The sequence below is a fragment of the Dunckerocampus dactyliophorus genome, chromosome 18, assembly GCF_027744805.1.
Source record: "Dunckerocampus dactyliophorus isolate RoL2022-P2 chromosome 18, RoL_Ddac_1.1, whole genome shotgun sequence".
Taxonomy (NCBI): Eukaryota; Metazoa; Chordata; class Actinopteri; order Syngnathiformes; family Syngnathidae; genus Dunckerocampus; species Dunckerocampus dactyliophorus.
Window position 1 is genome coordinate 1058876 of NC_072836.1, and position 18899 is coordinate 1077774.

General features: G+C 42.6%; 2 protein-coding genes across 2 annotated transcripts; both read right to left on the reverse strand.

Moving 5' to 3' along the window:
* Positions 1–1305: 1305 nt before the first annotated feature.
* On the reverse strand, positions 1306–7190 carry LOC129171780 (cytochrome P450 2K1-like). The gene is made up of 9 exons (XM_054760778.1): positions 6958–7190; positions 6738–6900; positions 4221–4370; positions 3992–4152; positions 3465–3644; positions 3253–3394; positions 2998–3182; positions 2209–2350; positions 1306–2149 (listed from the first exon to the last, which is right to left on the reverse strand). Exons 1-9 carry the CDS (start codon positions 7153–7155, stop codon positions 1962–1964), a joined length of 1509 nt encoding a protein of 502 aa, XP_054616753.1. The 5' UTR covers positions 7156–7190; the 3' UTR covers positions 1306–1961.
* Positions 7191–11238: 4048 nt separating this feature from the next.
* Positions 11239–18856, reverse strand: LOC129171782 (cytochrome P450 2K1-like). The gene is made up of 9 exons (XM_054760781.1): positions 18647–18856; positions 18418–18580; positions 16823–16972; positions 16058–16218; positions 13625–13804; positions 13404–13545; positions 11986–12170; positions 11774–11915; positions 11239–11426 (listed from the first exon to the last, which is right to left on the reverse strand). Exons 1-9 carry the CDS (start codon positions 18854–18856, stop codon positions 11239–11241), a joined length of 1521 nt encoding a protein of 506 aa, XP_054616756.1.
* Between the last annotated feature and the right edge of the window lie 43 nt (positions 18857–18899).

Here is an 18899-nt window from a genome sequence, read left to right on the forward strand (position 1 = left end):
CACACACCAGTGGGTGTGGTGAATCGCCGCAACAAAATAAATAGATGAAAATAAGGATACAAAGGTCATAGAGGCATGTAAGGTGATAAACATGATTGTACTCACTTGGTACTACTTTACAAACGTACATTATTTATATCAGAGGTCACCAAACCGTTGAACTTTGGGACTTTTTCCAGTGGATCCCAAAAATACTGGGAAAAATAATTGTATCATCACCATCAGTGCCCTCCTCTCCCGGACAGTGACCAACAGGCACGCATTTTGACCACTGAATACGCCCCCGCGCCTTGCAGAAATCCAGGCAGGCACCCTGCCACCCCCAGCCCTGAGCGCAGTACCTCAACCTGGCCGGAGGTGGCACTTCACTCCGCAAGCAACACCTGTCACATGATGTGCACCTCCAAAAAATGTTTCGAGCAGTTGACTGTTTGAATGCATCTTTGTACAAAATAAAAAATATATGCATGTGAAGAAAAATATCGCCACTGGTTTCAATTCACTACATACAACACACACTTTCTGGTTAAAAGTTAATTTTTTGAAGAGCAAACCCCAACATTTTCCCCACTTTTACACTTAAATTGTCGGGTATCTCATTTAACATTCAAAGGCAAATGTAAAGATCGGAAAATAATATCATGTTAACAAAAATGTTTTTAGCATTTTAGAAGATATCACAAAATAATTCATCACTGTGCACCAGGGCTGTCTTCGACTAAGGATTTTCATTGTTGAATCTGATTCGTCAGATTTTGTCCATGGTCGACTATTTTTTTAAGAGCAGAGCTAATGGCAAACCTGACAAATAAACAGATCTCATTTGCGACTTTTCCACTTCAAAGAAACAGGCTAAAACACTCAGATAAACAAATAACCATGGTAGGTGCGCAACAACAGTACCTTAATATAGTAGTGACACGGAAAGCACGAACAAAACCGAAACACAGTCGCCTTCAACAAAAAAAGTGTTCGCAGCCCCCTTTCTTGCATTTCGGGATATAAAATAAAGTTGGCATAAAAGCCTTACCTGTTTGAAATGATCTGATATGAATTGTTAACTCAACTGAAGTCAGCCCAAGTCACACCTGACTGTAAGTCGCAGGACAACCCAAACTTCCTCAGAGGTATGAACATGTCATTGTTAAAGAGGTAATACTTTAAAAGTTGGCTTTGTCCAGTGGAGGACAAAGGTTAAGGCCATGGTGGATGCCGACACATCCACCAAGTTATTATTATTATTCATAGTATTCTCATAGTTGTGCATGTTTTTCAGACCAACCAAAATCGGCAATACTGTAATCATAAGGTTATATATTTATTAAATCATTCACAAATAAAGAAAATAAAACGTAAATAATTGTAAAATTGTAAATCATCATATTGCAGACTGTATTGTTCTTGCATTTTTTAAAACAAAATGTTGCATATTCAAAATTGTTCAGACCCTCTTTTCAGCTATACAGTATATGCACAAAACTTTGGCTATAACAGTCAGGACTTTTGATGTTATTATTTTCTACTTGAACTGGGGGTACATTGCATTATCAGGAGTAACATCATCAGCTCAACCAAAAATTGCAGTGAAAATGAGCTTATTTATTTATGATATAATCCACAAATTAAAAATGATTTATATTATTTGTATTTTCAGACTGTTTTAACACAATTACAAATATATAATCTAGTATATACAGAGTAAGTATAATTAACCGTGGATCATTTGAAAGTCAAACTGTCGCAACTTTTGGTCATCATTGGACTATTTATAGTCAGGAGGAGCTGAGCAGGGTGGTGCCAGTCCATCAGGTCCAATATTCATTTCATAGAAGAAGTAAATCAGAAATATTTGCAGTCCTTGATGTTTTAGCCAAGGCAGACTCCACTGTGATGCTAATCATTGACAGAGTGAGTGCTAAGCTAGGAGATTTTCCTTTTGCTTTTCCACCAACATCTCCTCCTCAGATGCGACTCACAGCGCACAGCTGGTGAGGCGGCGGGCTGAGCGTGAAACCCACCATCGGCGTCAAATCCAGCTCGTCCTCTGAAATCCCAGGTGCGGGGGTGAATCGGAAGTGCTGGAGGAGGTGCGTGAAGAAGAGGAAGAGCTCCATCCGAGCCAGACCTTCACCTAGACAAGCCCTACGGCCTGCAAAGAGAACGTACATGAATCTAAAAAGTGGTTAAAAATAAAAAGAGAGGTTGTACCTGCAGAGAAGGGCAAGAAGGCATCCCTCCTGATGAATTTACCCTCCTCATCCAAGAAGTGGGAAGGGTTGAAGGTGTTTGGTGTCTCCCACTCACTCTCATCATAGAGGACAGATGTCAGCAGAGGGAGCACAGTCGTCCCCTTGGTGCACAAAGTCACAAAAAACACAAAGTATTATTTACTTTATTGGGATCCTTTATGGTCGGTGCCTGTCTTGGCGGTAATCCCAGAACCCACTAGTGGACATCAGCAGTGAATAATGCCATTGAGCTGAAGAAGTCCTATCAGGCCTTTTTGGCCCATGGAACTCCTGAGGTATCTGACAGGTACTGGCAGGCCAAGCTCTGATATGGGAGGAGTTTAAGATTTTCATTGCATGGTATAACTGCTGTTTTACCATGCACATGACAATAAAACTCTCTTGAATCTTGAATCTTGAATCTTGAAGCATTGTCATTTGGGAAAAACTCGTAGGAGAAGTGCTGCTCCTCCGCATGGCTCGGGCACTTGGTCAGGATGCACTCCCAGACACCTCCCTGGGGAGGTGTTCAGGACACATCCAACCAGTAGGAGGCCTCGGCGAAGACCCAGGACACGTTGGAGAGTCTATGTCTCTCAACTGGCCTGGGAATGCCTCAGAATCTGCCAGGAAGAGCTATACACAGCAGCTGGGGAAAGGAAAGTCTGGGCTTCTTGTCTTAAGCTGTTGCACCTGTGAACCAACCTGGTTTAAGTGGAAGAAGATGGATGGATGGATGGAATCCTTTACTGACAAAGCAGCAGCTGACCTTTTCGATGAAGTAGCCCTGGAAGGTGACATCTCTGCTGGTGCTGTGAGTGATAGACATGGGGACGATGTTGGCCAGCCTCTGCGTCTCATGTATGACTGCGTCGGTGTAAGGCAGGTTCTTTCTGTCCTCCATTTGGACCTGACGGACTCCCACCACCATGCTCAGTTCTTCCTGAACCCGATCTGCAGGAGATGAAACACTGACAGTAATGCCTACCTCTTTCCTTTCATGCATGATTATGATCATTTGCACCTTGTATTTGAGGGTACTTGGCCATTAGAAGTAGACTCCAGCGAAGGGTGTTCGATGTTGTGTCAGTTCCAGCGCCAAACAAATCCATCACGCTGTAGACCAGGTTTTCTTCATTGTAGTGCATCCCCTGGGCATCAGACTCCTAAATAGACAACAGATATTTTCTACATGCATTCTTGCATTAAGGAGGTGTAAAGATGAGGATGTCCTACCTCCAGGTTTAGCTTACGCGTCCAGAAAGCATCGACCAAGCATCGACAAATGTCAGGGTTGAAAGTCTTCTTTAGACTGCTTGTTAATTGCAATACATGCTGCTTGATATTCTCCACAGCTTTCATGAAATCCCTCCAGTTTTGAAGCCAAGGGCCCAGCCATGGAAACACATTGTAGATCTGTCACAGAGCAAAATGGACATTATTGCCTTTGCTGCATTTTCTATTTTACCCTGTAATAAGAATTGATTGTATTAAGCCAGAGTTATCAAATTGATTGTACTGTATTTAAAAATTCATATTTTGCTGTTCACAAAGTTGAAGTTATCATAGCAGGTTTGAAATAATTATTTATTTTGTGCATTTTTCTCAAGTTGCTGTCTCAAATTTAGAAAACTGTGGCATTGTTTTACAAATATTACAGTGGGTGACACCAAAATAATAGCGCTGCTCTTTGTAATACAGCCTGAACAGAATTTGGTTCCTCTTGTTTGGCAACTTAAGTACACAATGGGTTGGTGGAGTACCAGGATGGAAGGTGATCCAGACAGACAGATGGCCTCTTGGTCATTTTTAACCATGTCTCGGAGGACTGGATCTTTGTAGTCAAACCTTTTTCCGAAGATGATGGCCGAAATGATATTTGAAGCTGCGTAGCTGATAGGAGTTTTGGTGTTAAAGGCTTTACCTGAAAGGAAAGACTGAATACATTAAAAAGCACAGCAAAAGCAATGTGGATTTCATGAAAAAGGTTACCTTTATGGTTTTCTAACTCCTCAGTCAGGTAGTGACACTCCTCAATGATTTTCTCCTCACTGAGCCTCTTGCCCATCCCGAAATCTCTCAGAGTTGTTAAGGCAAAACGTCTCATTTCTTTCCAGGAATCACCATTGGAGAATACTATACCTGCAAGAAAGGGCCAAGTGTGTTTCAAACGGAGAAACAGATGTAACATTCGAGATTACATCTGAATTTAATTTAGAATTTAACAAGAACACGACTCTTCTCCTAGCTACCACCTGATCCTGGTGGAGGGGTCTCCCGGTGATCATAGGGCCACCCATGACAAACAGCTCCAAGGTGAGGGACCAGACAAAGCAAAGCTCAAATAGACCTCGATGACGAGGAAGATATATGGACCTATTTTACCTTGCCTGGACACGGGTCACCGGGGGCCACCTCTGGAGCCAGTTGTGGAGGTGGGGCATGGTGGTGAGCGTCTGGGGGCCGGGTCTGTACCCATGGGGTACAATGAGCTCACCACTCATTGAGATCTCAAAAAAAGCTAGGTGGCAGCCGAAAGTGCGGACCTTGGCGGTCCAATCCTCGGCTGAAGAAGCTAGCTCTCGGTACGTGGAATGTGACATCTCTGGTGGGGAAGGAGCCTCGGCTGGTGTGCGAGGCATCGTCGGACTCACCTCACTTTATTCCACACTGGTGTTGCCAGTAGTGAGAGGCAACGGGTAGAGGGTGGTGATTCTTGTTGCCTTGTTGCTCTCTTGTTGGACTTGAGGCTATATTGTTTGGACACACTGAAGAAAGGGGCGCACCTGTCAACCAATCACCACCTGGTGGTGATTTGGCTGTGAGGGTGGGGGAGCATGCCCGTCAGACGTGGCAGGCCCAAACGTATCGTCAGGGTCTGCTGGTCCCTTGTCAGAAGGAGTTTCAACTGACCTCTTTGCAAAGGTATAATGAACTGCTCAAGTTCTGTCTTTATTTCAGGCATTCTCTTTCTTAGTTCAGATGAAATGCCAGTTTTTAAATACAAATTCTGCCTAGCAACATGCACACCAGTTTATATAGCATATTATATATTTAATAGTGATTCTGTTGCAGTTCTCATGGGTATAAAGATTAGAGACAATAGTAGGTACTGTACTGTAGCATTTTATTACCGACATATTTAGTGTCGTTTTTGGAGCAATTTCTGTGTCTGTCTGACTTCCTGTTTCTGCTAGATCACCTGTCCTTTTTCTTCTTGGTGGGGTCGTTCTCCCTCAAGCATCTTCAGTCTGCCTAATAGCATGCAAACATGTCATGTTTTTCATGCTGGTCTAAAGCAACATTCATTAATACTGGCAGACATTTTCTCCATCCATACAGTCCTTGCAGCTTTAGAGTCTCTGATTTCCAGCCTTTTTCTCTGCTTCAACCTTCAACCTCAAGTGTGACAGGCTTATGCAAATACTCATTTATTTTTATTGGACTTTGTGTTGTCAACAGTTGCACCTAGCGACGTGCAGACACAGCTTTTCCAACGTCTGCATTGTTTTCATGAGGTTAAAATCACACTGCAAAAACAGCCATACTTGAAAGAAGCCCAAATGATAGTAAAATGAGACACTTTTCTTATTTCAAGCAAAAAATTCTGCCAATGGGGTCAGCAAAATTTGCTTGGCTAGAATTCTTATAACTAGAATATTTTTCTTGTGACTTTTAAGAATATAATGAGTCGTAAAATAAGCGAGTTGTTCTTAGTCACTTAGCTAGATTTAAGTCAGATGTTCTTATTACAAGATAAGAAGTAAGCCAAATGCTCGTATAACATTCTTAAATTGAGATCAAATGTGCATTTATGAGGCTAGATTTAAGCAAAAATGTTTATACATATTCTAGATGCAGGAGTATTATTCTATTTTCTTACAATTTCTAGAGTCTCCAAGTGACCTATCATGCATATGAAAGCCAATCTACTGGGGGTTCCAATGTGAGGTCAACAGCGATTTGAACCCAAGTTGCTGATAGTGGGGCTAACATACTAACCACTCGGCCAGCATGCACCTAACAGCTCTTGTTGTTGGCATGTTAGTTATGCTGGTTACTTCTTTTCAACACGCAGCAGGCAAATGATATGGATGGAACTTTTTTATTGAAAAAGATGATTGTATCTAAGATTCACTTAATTTAGGAAAACCTATTTTCATAAACACTATCAGAATTCTTTTTTTGCATGATTTGCATGTAAATTCACTAGTTTTTACATTTATAAACTAGATAAAAGGAGAGTAATATTTTCTTGAATCAAGTTTAATAATTTTACACGTTTACACAGATTTTGTGACTAGATTGAATCTAATAAATCTTGGTGCACTCTATGAAATTTGCTGTGCAGCCTTCACATTGGTCTGAATTCAGCAAATCTTCAAGAAAAGGTTGCTTAAAACGCAACTTTTTTGCTTTCTTCAAATGTCCTTTTTGCAGTGCAATCATGAATCATGGCAGTTGGGAGCCTATTTGTTGGTGACCTCTGGAGACGTAAGAAAGATTTACCATGCCCTTTGGAAAAGTCATAGAATAAAGGGTTGATCTCTCTGTCCCCAAACTCCTCAGGGTGGTTGATGAGAGCTTGTCTGACTGTCTTGCTTCCAGCCAGGACCACAATCTTCTTGAGTCCCAAGTGGAGGGTGAACACCGGCCCGTACCTTTTAGACAGCTAAACAAATAAGGGTTAGGTTGGGACCGTCTTGTAAGAAGGACAAGAAGGACTCACCTTAAAAAGGGACTGATCAAGCCTGCAGAGGTCCACCTGAAGCAGGTTACCAAGCAAGGGAAGACATCTGGGCCCAGGAGGATGCGTGTGTTTACCTTGGAAAGTCAAACTGGAGTACAAAAGGTGGATGACCAGCAAGCCTGCGAGGAGCCCCAACAAGGAGGACAACGCAGGAGCCTGCAGGAGCTCTTCAAACATGTTGCGGCAGGGCACGCGCCTTCCTTCACCAACACACTCAGTGGCTCTCTATAAAAGGGTCAGGAGGATCTGGTCCTCCAATCACACACCAGTGGGTGTGGTGAATCGCCGCAACAAAATAAATAGATGAAAATAAGGATACAAAGGTCATAGAGGCATGTAAGGTGATAAACATGATTGTACTCCCTTGGTACTACTTTACAAACGTGTACTCATTAGATTCAACACATTTTCTGGTTAAAAGTTCATTTTTGGGGTAAAAACCCGCTCACGCGTTTCCCCATCGATCTCCACACTAGTAACAGCCACATTTCCTCCTCATCCGGAATTTCAGACACGAACATGTAATCCAAGCAGCCGGTTGTGTATGGAACACGATCATTGATTATGATTGAACATGATTAAGATTAAAGGCGCTGCCTTCTGCATTTACTGATTACTGCATGGCACCGTTGGAAAGAAACTTTTAAACTTAAAATATTGTCTTTAATAGAAGGAGTAACCAAAGTATTTTCATTATACGAAGAATTCATTGCTTTATGGAAGAAAAGCGTGAACAGCACCAAATGTTGCAGCCTTTCTTGTAGTGTTTTTATTTATTAAGTACTTCTGTACACTTGAGAGATGTTCTTTATTTAAAGTAGCCACACCTAATATTGAGTATGTGTGTCTGTTCCTTTTTCAACAAGACACCAGGTTTTCCTGTCCTGCGTACCTTCGGTGTCATTTTAGAATCCAGGATTGAAATGAGCTGGTTGGAGGGCTTTGTGGAATGGTTTGTCCTAAAGGGAAAAAAGCATTTCCTATGAAGTCTCTGCATCTAGTAATTGAATATATTGTGATAAAGGTGACGCATTCTCCGATACTGCGGACTAAAAACCTCACAAGGGAATCATCATTTAAAGTTGAAGCGCATTCAAAATGTGCTTAATGTTTTCAGTGTTCAATCACTGCCACATCATAAAAAACATGTCAAAAGATAACTACAATGTTCATGAAAAGCTGTGGCAAATAAAACCTTGCAATCACCGAAATATGTCAGTGATAACAATCGTGATTGCGTGCTTATTTTGCAAACAGCACGAGTAGCATCAAAAAGTGCACAAATGGCTTGAGTGTTCGGTGTCATTTAGGCAAATCAGTCAGCTGTAATGTTGTGGTCTGCCAGGAATGTTACCCCATACCAATTTTACCCTGAGGGAGATTTTCTAGTGGCAAAAATCCTAGGATGAAATTTCATGAAAATGAAGAATTAGCAAGAACAATAACTGTAATTATTGTTGGCCGCACGGTGGTCTAGTGGTTAACATGTTGGCCAACACAGTAACAGTCTGGAGATGGGAAAACCTGCGTTCAGTTCTCCCTTGGGCATTTCTGTGTGGAGTTTGCATGTTCTCCCCGTGTGTGGGGGGGTTTTCTGGGTACTCCGGTTTCCTCCCACATTCCAAAAACATGCATGTTAGCTTCATTGGAGACTCTAAATGGTCCATAGGTATGAATGTGAGTGTTTGTCTATATGTGCCCTGCCATTGTCTGGACACCAGTCCAGGGTGTACCCTGCCTGTCGCCCCAAGTCAGCTGGGATAGACTCCAGCATGCCCCCGCGACCCTAAAAGAGGAGAAGCGTTATAGAAAATGGATGGATGGAATAACTGTCAGTGGGGATGGTGATTTCAGCAAGGAAACAACAGCCCGAGGTGGCAGTGGCTCAGAAGGTACAGCAGGTCACATCCATGACCCACAAGGTTGGTGGTTCAAACCCTGCTTTCTCCTTGCCAGTCACCCTTTTTGTAGCCTACCACCACCAGCGTGTGACTGTGGAGTGAATGAATAACAGGTTTCAGTGTGAGGCGCTTTGGGTATCTTGAAAGGTGCTGTATAAATCCATCCATTATCCATTAACCCGCATAATTATATTACTGCATTATAATACTGAGTACATAATACCCATGCAAATCCTTCAATCATACCAAAGCCAGGCGTGGTATGAATTACTGGACCTTTGCTCAGCTTTTGATCCGGGAGACTAAATAATATTAACTACCTAATCTACAGACCGGCGGCATTTGGTACTTGGGCCTTTACTGAGGACTTAACTGGCCAGAAATTGTCTTGGCAGACTTTGTGAGGCACAGTAACTGTTAAAACAATCATGATAATAATATTCATATGTATTGCTGTGGGTCCTATTGTCGATGCCAAGTGCCGGCATTGTTACCCACTGTGCCACCCATAGACACTATACATAACTACCAGGTCGCTACAGTACCGTTATTAATAAAGTAAGACACTCACTTACCCCGTTATCTTCGAGTATATCGTCACGGATATGTCAGGAACTTTGCATATCAGTAACTTCCACCGGCGACTGCCGGTCCTTGTAAAGTTGGCGTTCAGCCAAACGTAGCAAGCGTAAATTAGAGCGGTTTAGTGAGAAAGGGTTTGGACAACTCCAATCCTCTCCTCTACAACATCATCTGGAGAGGTGCAGAATCAATACCTAAAAACATGACAAACGTGACAAACATGACAAACGTGTAACTTGGCTTGACTTGTGGGCCATCTGAGCTGCCCCGTGAGGCAAATATGAAATCTGATTGGTTAAGAAAAGAAGAGCCTCATTGCTAATCCTGTGTATTTGACATGGGCCATACACTAATATTGAAAGTCCTCCCTGCCTCTCATGCCCCCCGACAGTTCACCGCAACCCCCCTAGGGGGGGCCCTCCCCACTATTTGAGAAGCACTGGTCGTACAGGGAGTGAACCGTCCCAAATCAAGAGTTAGTGCAGTACCTTCTCAGTACCACATGAGCGTGGTACATGAGTGGACAACGTAGCCAACGTCCCCCTTTTCCCTCCCATGTCTCAACTTAGGAAAATGAAGAAAAAATGCTTTGGAAGGGAGGGAAGCCCACTTGGTACGAACCACACCCCCACTGGAAAGGTTACAACCCCACTGTGAGCACAAACACTGCTCCTCAGGGGAAGAGAATGATTGTAGAGCTTTCAAATCCAGTGGAGGGTCGGAGACATGCGAAACCAAGGTGTGGGGCTCAGAGAGATAAGCAGCACACTTGGCTGCTGAGTCAGCATGTGCATTACCACGTGAAACGGGGTCAGAGGAGGACGTGTGTGCAGCACAACTGCAGACGGCAGCAGCAGATGCCAACAAAACTGCATCTAATAGAGTCGTTAGAGACGTTAGACATTTTCAATGTCACCAAAAGCATGCCCGGAGTCTGGCGCATCATTTGTAGACTTTATGGTACTGGTTGATCAGCTCAGGAAATCCACTGACCAATCGCAAGCCGTCCCACTTGATGCCAGTCAAATCTGTGCATTGGTGCTAAATTGTACACCAAATAGAACTTCATGACATGATCTACAATACTTACACTACGTACTGCATTCCCATTAAAAGAAAAGTGCGTGTTTTGGGGTGTGATTGGGGATTGTGGATGATGGGCACAATTGCAAAAGAAGTGCACCTTTCCTTTAAGAGGAGGTAGAAACATCAACAAGGAAATGAAATCATTTGAACACCAAAATGTGCCATTAGCGCGCTTGCAAGTCATAGTAACGTATAGAGTCCCTCGCAATATCGTGTTTGTTCTGAAATGAATTCATAAATGATGGCTCTTGATGATGATGTTGGACTATTTTCTATTATTAGTCCAAACATATGGAAATACAAGTGATATGTAGTACTCTGCTCACTAGGTGGCAGTAATGACACAAAACATTGAGGCATTACCTTCCAGATGTTGCATGAAGTCAGCCATGGCATGTCCCACATGATAAAGTGACAAAAGGTTATACTCACTAGCTTACGAGCTTGTTAGCTTGCTAGTTCCTGCAGCATAAAAGTTGCGCAATATGGAGTAAACAATGAATAACAGGGGTGTAAAGGTGACTGTGGGCTGTTATTTCATGTCTACAGGGCTCTAATAATGTCAAAAAACGTATTTATTTACATTGAATCCTAAATCGTGGAAATGAATTTATCACGGTCAGGTTTGGAACCAGTTAAGCTCTATGAATGAGGGTTGGCTGTAAAAAGCTCTAATTGTGCTTATGTTTCATCAGCGGCGGCTGACAGCACACAGCTGGTGATGCGATGGATTGTGCGTGAAGCCCACCACCGGCGTCAAATCCAGCTCGTCCTCCGACGTCCCGGGCGGAGGTGTGAAGCAAAAGCGCTGAAGGAGGGTCGTGAAGAAGAGGAAGAGCTCCATCCGGGCCAGACTTTCACCAAGACAAACCCTGCGGCCTGCAAAAGAATCAGCAGTTGTTTGTCACGCCTGTGCGCCCTTGAAAGATGTTTGGCTTGATGGCGGCCTTGTTTTTCAACCAATCTTGCTTAAATTTTCCAGACGTGTTTGTCACGCCCCCAAGGTGTGTATCACGTTTGCTGGCTAAAGGCTGAAAGTTACACAAAGGGTCCACTTTCACGTTGGGGTTTGATAAGAGTGCCACCGTGTGGTGCATTTGTCAAAGAAGTAATAGGCAATAACAGGCAACACAGTAGGAGCGCATGTGTGCAGCAGGAGTAAAAGAGTGAAGTAGAAGAAACATGGGCAAACTAGAAAATAGCCAAAAAGATGTGAGAGGATGTACCTGCAGAGAAGGGCATGAAGGCATCCCTCTTGATGAATTTACCCTCCTCATCCAGGAAGTGGGAAGGGTTGAAGGTGTTTGGTGTCTCCCACTCACTCTCATCGAAGAGGACAGACGTAAGTAGAGGCAAAACAACGGTGCCCTGCGGGGGAGATGACATTACTATGCTGTGCATCCAAACCGTGTAGCGATCAGACAAAAAAGAAGCAAACCTTTTCGATGAAGTGGCCCTGGAAGGTGACGTCCCGGCTGGTTTGGTGAGGAATGGCCAAGGGTGCGATGTTGGCGAACCTCTGCGCTTCGTGGATGACGGCGTCGGTGTAGGGAAGGTTCTTGCGGTCTTCCATGCAAACCTGGCGGCTTCCGATCACTCTGCTCAGCTCCTCCTGGACCCCATCTGCACGGAATTAGACAAACAAGTGACTCCATTACATCTCTTTGTATTTCAGTTAAAAAAACGCTTTCCCCCTTCCCACTATTTGAGGAAATACAGTCTGTCAAGTCTATTGGATTAACAGGCTCAGATTCTTGTTCCTGCTCTTATAATCTCAGGGTAACTCACGATACCATTTGCAGCAGTACAGCAAGGGTGCCCAAATTGCTGGCCAAAAAAAAGTTGTTTTGAGCATACCTGCAACAAGTGCTGCTCAGAGAGAACCTTCGGCACTGGGGGAAACCTAGTGGCCTGCCCTTGGGCATCTCCGAAGCTGGTATTCAATCTATCCACCCATCCATCCATCCATCCATCCATCCATCCATCCACCCATCCATCCATCCATCCATCCATCCATCTTCTTCCGCTTAGCCGAGGTTGGGTCGCAGGGGCAGCAGCCTAAGCAGAGAAGCCCAGACTTCCTTCTTCCCGCCTACTTTGTCCAGGCCAGTTGAGACACATAGTCTCTCTCGGGTTTCTCCTGAATGGCAGTGCTTCTCACCTCATCTCCCAGCCAAGAGCCCAGACACCCTACAGGGAAAACTAATTTCGGCTGCTTGTACCCACCATCTTGTCCTTTCATTCACTACCCAAAGTTCATGACCATAGGTCGGGGTATAGGAGCGTAGATCCATTGGTAAATTGAGAGCTTTGCCTTTTTGCTCAGCTCCCTCTTCACCGGGCGAGAACCATGGACTTGGAATTAGAGGTACTGATTGTCATCCCAGCCACTTCACACTCGGCTGCGAACCGATCCAGTGAGAGCTGAAGATCACGGACGGGTGAAGCCAGCAGGACCACATCACCTGCAAAATGCAGAGACCCATTCCTGCAGCCACCAAACCGGATCCACTCATCGCGCTGGCTGCGCCTAGAAATTCTGTCCACAAAAGTAAGGAACAGAATCGGTGACAAAGGACAGCCCTGGCAGAGTCCAGCCCTCACTGGACACGAGTCTGACTGTGGCAATGGTTGGGAAGCTGACTCTGTCCGCCTGTTGTATGTTCCTATTCCTTCTAGTAGGTTCCTTTTCTGTGTAGGCTTTTTTGTTTCATTTGCTTTCACTTTACGATTGCACTCTGCCAGGGTAGACTTGCCCTATTGCAGTCCCAACCACTTGGCGATGTGTCATTATTTTTTTTACTAAAACAAGAACTGTAAAGAAGGACAATCAGAGCACTCTGGTGGAAACAATACCTTGGATTTGGGGATATTTGGCCATTAATAGCATGGCCCATCTCAGTGTGGTGGCAGTGGTGTCCGTGCCTGCAGCAAAGAGGTTGGCCACGACATGAACCATGTTGTCCTCACTGAAGTGGTTCTGCTCAACAGAGAGATCCTGGGAAGCGAGAATGACGACCGCACATTTAACATAACAGAGAAAACACAGCAGGACTCAGCTGAAAGAGTTGACAAACCTCCTCTTTTTGCTTGCGCATGAAGAAGCAGTCGACCAGCCCCGTGCACACTCGAGGGTTCAGCTTCTCCTTCAGTTGGGCCAGCAGGTCCTTTATGTCCTGGATGCTTTCATCACAGTTCTTTAGAATCATCCGCCGGTGCTGAACCCAGCTGAACAGCCATGGAAAGTTGTTGTACAGCTGGAACAAGTGACAATCGTGTTTTGAAAGGATGCACGGATAGCGAAAAATGAAAGGATGCAACTTTGCCACTTGGATGTTTTGTAAAGCAACATATGTTGATATGCTCAGAACCTCTCTGAGCTTTCCACAGGCTTTTGTGTCCCTGTCTCTCATCCAGGTTACATACATACATACATACTTACATACTTACATACATACTTACATCCAGGTTACATACATACATACATACTTACATACATACTTACATCCAGGTTACATACATACATACATACATACTTACATACATACTTACATCCAGGTTACATACATACATACATACATACATACATACATACATACATCCAGGTTACATACATACATACATACATACATACATACATACATACATCCAGGTTACATACATACATACATACATACATACATACATGCATACATACTTACATACATACTTACATCCAGGTTACATACATACATACATACTTACATACATACTTACATCCAGGTTACATACATACATACATACATACATACATACATACATACTTACATCCAGGTTACATACATACATACATACATACTTACATACATACTTACATCCAGGTTACATACATCCATACATACATACATACATACATACATACATACATACATACTTACATCCAGGTTACATACATACATACTGTACATACATCCAGGTTACATACATACATACATACATACATACATACATACATACATACATACATACATACATACATCCAGGTTACATACATACATACATACATACATACTGTACATACATACTTACATCCAGGTTACATACATACATACTGTACATACATACATACATACTTACATCCAGGTTACATACATACATACATACATACATACATACATACTTACATACATACTTACATCCAGGTTACATACATACATACATACATACATACTTACATCTAGGTTACATACATACATACATACATACATACATACATACATACATCCAGGTTACATACATACATACATACATACATACATACATACATCCAGGTTACATACATACATACATACATACTTACATACATACTTACATCCAGGTTACATACATACATACATACATACATACATACAGGTTACATACATACATACTGTACATACATACATACATACATCCAGGTTACATGCATACATACTGTACATACATCCAGGTTACATACATACTGTAGATACATACATCCAGGTTACATACATACATACATACATCCAGGATACATACATAGATACATATCTAGATACATACAGATAGATACATAGAAATTCGCATTTCCAGCAGCTCTGCAAAAATGTCATCATGAACTTAATCACAAAATAAAACAACCAAGGCAAGATAAGAGAAATAGGAAAATGGGATAAGAATAAATCAATAAGTTTGTAGTGCAATATACATAATAAATAATAATAATACATGATGAGGTAATAAGTGCAGTCCTTCCACGACAGGAGATATGTGACGTTACACATATCGGTAAAGGTAGATATTGGAATCGGAAATTGAGAGTTGGACAATATCGGCATATTGGTTTGGTCCCCACTAATTACAAAAATCACAACTTTATTTTGTTTTGTTCATTTCTCCTTTGTTTATTTTTCTTCATAATATTACAAGTTTATTCTTACAAAATTGCAACTTTTTTCTTGTTAGGATACATTTTTTTTCTGCTAATATTTCAACTTTATTCTTGTAAAATTAAAACTGTTTTTCCATGGATGGCTTTATTTCCATAATATTTTCACTTTATTACCATCATATTATATTATATTATATGTTATATTATATACATATTATACTTTTTCCCCAATCTAATTTTCCTAAAAAACAAAAATTGTATTTAGTTTTGTTTCTCATATTATGACTTTTTAAAAAATAGTCTTTTTTCTTTAACATTTCCATTTTTTTGCTACTAAATTGACGTTATTTTTCCTCATCATATTTTGTTATTCTTGTAAAATTACTTTCTCATTAGATTACAGCTTTTTTTGTCTTAGTATTTTGACTTCAAACTTGTAAAATTACTGCTGATTGTTTTCATTTTTGCTGTTATTATTATTTTTTTTCAGTTCTCTTGTTAGACAATGTTTTTAGAATGTGCTGCGGGCCAATAAAAAACAGCCGCCGGCCTCAAATGACCCCCAGGCGGCAACGTGAACAGCCCTGATTTAAAGCAAGCAAAATCACACCAAAAGCCTCACCTGAATTTGTTTGGATCCAAGCATGTGAATGCTGTCATTGGCTCGATTCACCATGCAGGTGAATCGAGTGTCGTCATATTCGAATCGGCTCCCGTACACGATAGAGCAGATGATGTTGGACGTGGCCTTACTCACTGGACGGCTTGTGTCAAATGGTTGCCCTTGAAGAGAGGTTCACTTTACATACACTTTAGACACATGCGCATACGTTACCTGGGCGTACCAAATCTTTTGGCCTTGTATAACTCATAATTTGGCCAATATTTTGGGCCGACCAAATAGTTCGGCCTGTAACTAAATGTGTACCTTGTGTTTAGGATATATGTACATGAATACCTGATATTTTGGATAAGAGAATGTGTCGTTGTTGTGCAATGTGTCATTTCTTGAATTCAATAGTGTTTCTCAGCTGAACAGCCCAAATTGGAGCCAGAGAAAGTTGCATTCATTTAATTCAGATGCATTTTGAATTGTTTGATGGCAGTAAAACTATCAAAACGTGTTTTGTGTTAACATCTTTTGAGTCAACCGCTGATGGCGTCATTGACGGGCGACGTAGCTGACTTGCACAAGCGGGCGTCTTTGTGAGAAGCTGAAAAGTTCTCACGCAGTGTATTAATAACACAACAAGACGCGCCGTGTGGTACGCTAACCGGAAAATGTGTGCAAATGGAGGCAACATTTTCAACCTTTCAACCAATTTTTATATTTGTCATAAAAGCTTATTTGTATTTTGCTGCCTTTCGCACATATTTGATGGCTTACCGTCATACTTCTCAAAAAGGGAAATGAGGTGGCTGCACTCCGCCCTGATTTTCTCTTCAGCGAGTCTTTTGCCCATTCCCAATTCCCTCAGAGCGCTGATGGCAAATCGTCGCATTTCCTTCCACGAGCCTCCGTTTGCAAAAAGTATTCCTATAAAACACATCATTGAAAAGTGACTTATATGACCTTCTGCATTATGCAAGCATTTTCTAGTGCCAGAAGACAGAGGTGGGAGGAAGTCACAAGCAAGTCAAGTCATTGCTCAGGTCACAAGTCAAATCATCCAAAAATCTGACGATCTATCCCACTGAATAAGCCCTTTTACGTTATTAGCCAAAGATGACTCTATAGGAGGGCGTATAGTACCATAAGTCAAAATAAATACTAACAATGGCATGTTTCAACAAAAAATACTGCCGGTGAAAAACAGTCATCCAAACACTGTGGGCTTTCAAACAGTATGTTATTTTTACAATGACAGTCTTTCTTTCCAAATTGGTTCCGCATTTCTCAAGTCAAATTCTATGTCATTTTCTCACAAAACTATTTTTAAAAAACATGATTGGCTGGCCACCAGTCCAGGGTGTACCCCGCCTGTCGCCCGAAGTCAGCTGGGATAGGCTCCAGCATACCCCCGCGACCCCAATGAGGAGAAAGCGGCATAGAAAATGGATGGATGGATGTTTTTATTATCTTATTAAGTTTTCCACAGCATGATTTGGTTGTTTGTGGTTGGGGACCTCTGCCCCAAGGGACCTGAAAGAGAAACAGACAGGAAGTGATGTCGGGGATTCAGGGTTGAGTTTCAGCTTTGCGTGGGGTTTATTAGAGATTATTGCACCTGCTGTGCAATCATTCGAAGCTGCAATAAAAGCCTGTTGTTCCTGTGGTAGTCAAGTCTGCTGCTTGTGCGTCGCACCCAACATTACAGTAACGTTACTGACACCTAGCAACCAGTGCAGAATGCTACATTTCATCAATGTCTGAATGCGTCTTTTGGTTGCCTTAAATTTGTATTTTGGTTCATTTAGCCATTTTTATGCTTGAAAATGCTTCATTTAGACAAAAATATGTAACATTTGCTTAAATGTGCATATTTTGTAAGTAATATTGGTCCATATCCAGCTACAAAACAGCATGATAAGTTTGTGTATTTTTGAAAAACTATGATAGAAGCGCAACGTGGCGAGGAACGACCGTATGTTGTGGAGCACCTTCTGCAGGTAGCCAGGATGAGGAGCCGTCTACTGTGCGTCCTCCTCAGTCACACAGGCCACCACAGAAATGCCTTTGGATCTTCAGCCTTCAGGGTGAGCAACCATCCCCCTCTGCACAACCTGCTTCTCCACAGCACCACACTTCAGGTGTGTGTGTGTGTGTGTGTGTAAATATCTGCTGCTCCCTGCTACCACCTGACATCCCTGAGAAAGAACCACAACCCACTGACCCATCCTATCTTGCCTTCACTTCTGAGAATCAAAATGAGAATGTCACTGGTCGACAGACGATCAAGTAAAGTTTTTCCTGAGGAATGAGGGTAATGGAAGAAGATGCAGCCACCAATACTTTCCCAAAGATGCTAGTTAGTTGCTCACCATGACCCTGGTTAATGTCCTGAAACATCGGGTAGATGTGGCGCTCTCCAAACTCCTCTGCATGGTTGACCAGAGCTTCTTTGACCGTCTTGTATCCAGCCAGGACCACCACTTTCTTGGTGAAAATGTAGATCGTAAACACAGACCCGTATCGTTCTGCAAGCTAACGGAAGAGGAGTGAGTGGTCCATGAGTTGCATGAGGACTCGTTGCATACAGTATTGACTTACCTCACAAAGGCTTATGTGGAGCCACTTGAGATCAAGCTGCAGCAGGTTGCCAAGCACGGGTAAAGGTTTGGGCCCCGGGGGCCCCTTCCTTGTTTCCTGCAAAGCGAAGCGCCTGGAGGCAAAAGCCAAGAGGAGCAGCACAGCAACACCGGCCAGCACTGCGGTAGAACTGGACCAGAGCAAGGCCAGAAGGTCTTCCAGAGGAGACATGGTTTGGACAGCAGGAGCTCTGGATGTCATCTGCACAGAGAGG

What these genes read in the sequence shown, in the direction of transcription:
- LOC129171780 (XM_054760778.1), bottom strand. Translation starts at nt 7,155, where the DNA reads ATGTTTGAAGAGCTCCTGCAGGCTCCTGCGTTGTCCTCCTTGTTGGGG. An exon ending in CGCGTAAGCTAAACCTGGAG is followed by an intron (nt 3,395 to 3,464) that starts GTAGGACATCCT and finishes TTGTCTATTTAG; the next exon opens with GAGTCTGATGCCCAGGGGAT. An exon ending in CAAGTACCCTCAAATACAAG is followed by an intron (nt 3,183 to 3,252) that starts GTGCAAATGATC and finishes CATCTCCTGCAG; the next exon opens with ATCGGGTTCAGGAAGAACTG.
- LOC129171782 (XM_054760781.1), bottom strand. Translation starts at nt 18,856, where the DNA reads ATGTCTCCTCTGGAAGACCTTCTGGCCTTGCTCTGGTCCAGTTCTACC. An exon ending in TGCGCAAGCAAAAAGAGGAG is followed by an intron (nt 13,546 to 13,624) that starts GTTTGTCAACTC and finishes CTCGCTTCCCAG; the next exon opens with GATCTCTCTGTTGAGCAGAA. An exon ending in CTTCATGCCCTTCTCTGCAG is followed by an intron (nt 11,427 to 11,773) that starts GTACATCCTCTC and finishes ATTCTTTTGCAG; the next exon opens with GCCGCAGGGTTTGTCTTGGT.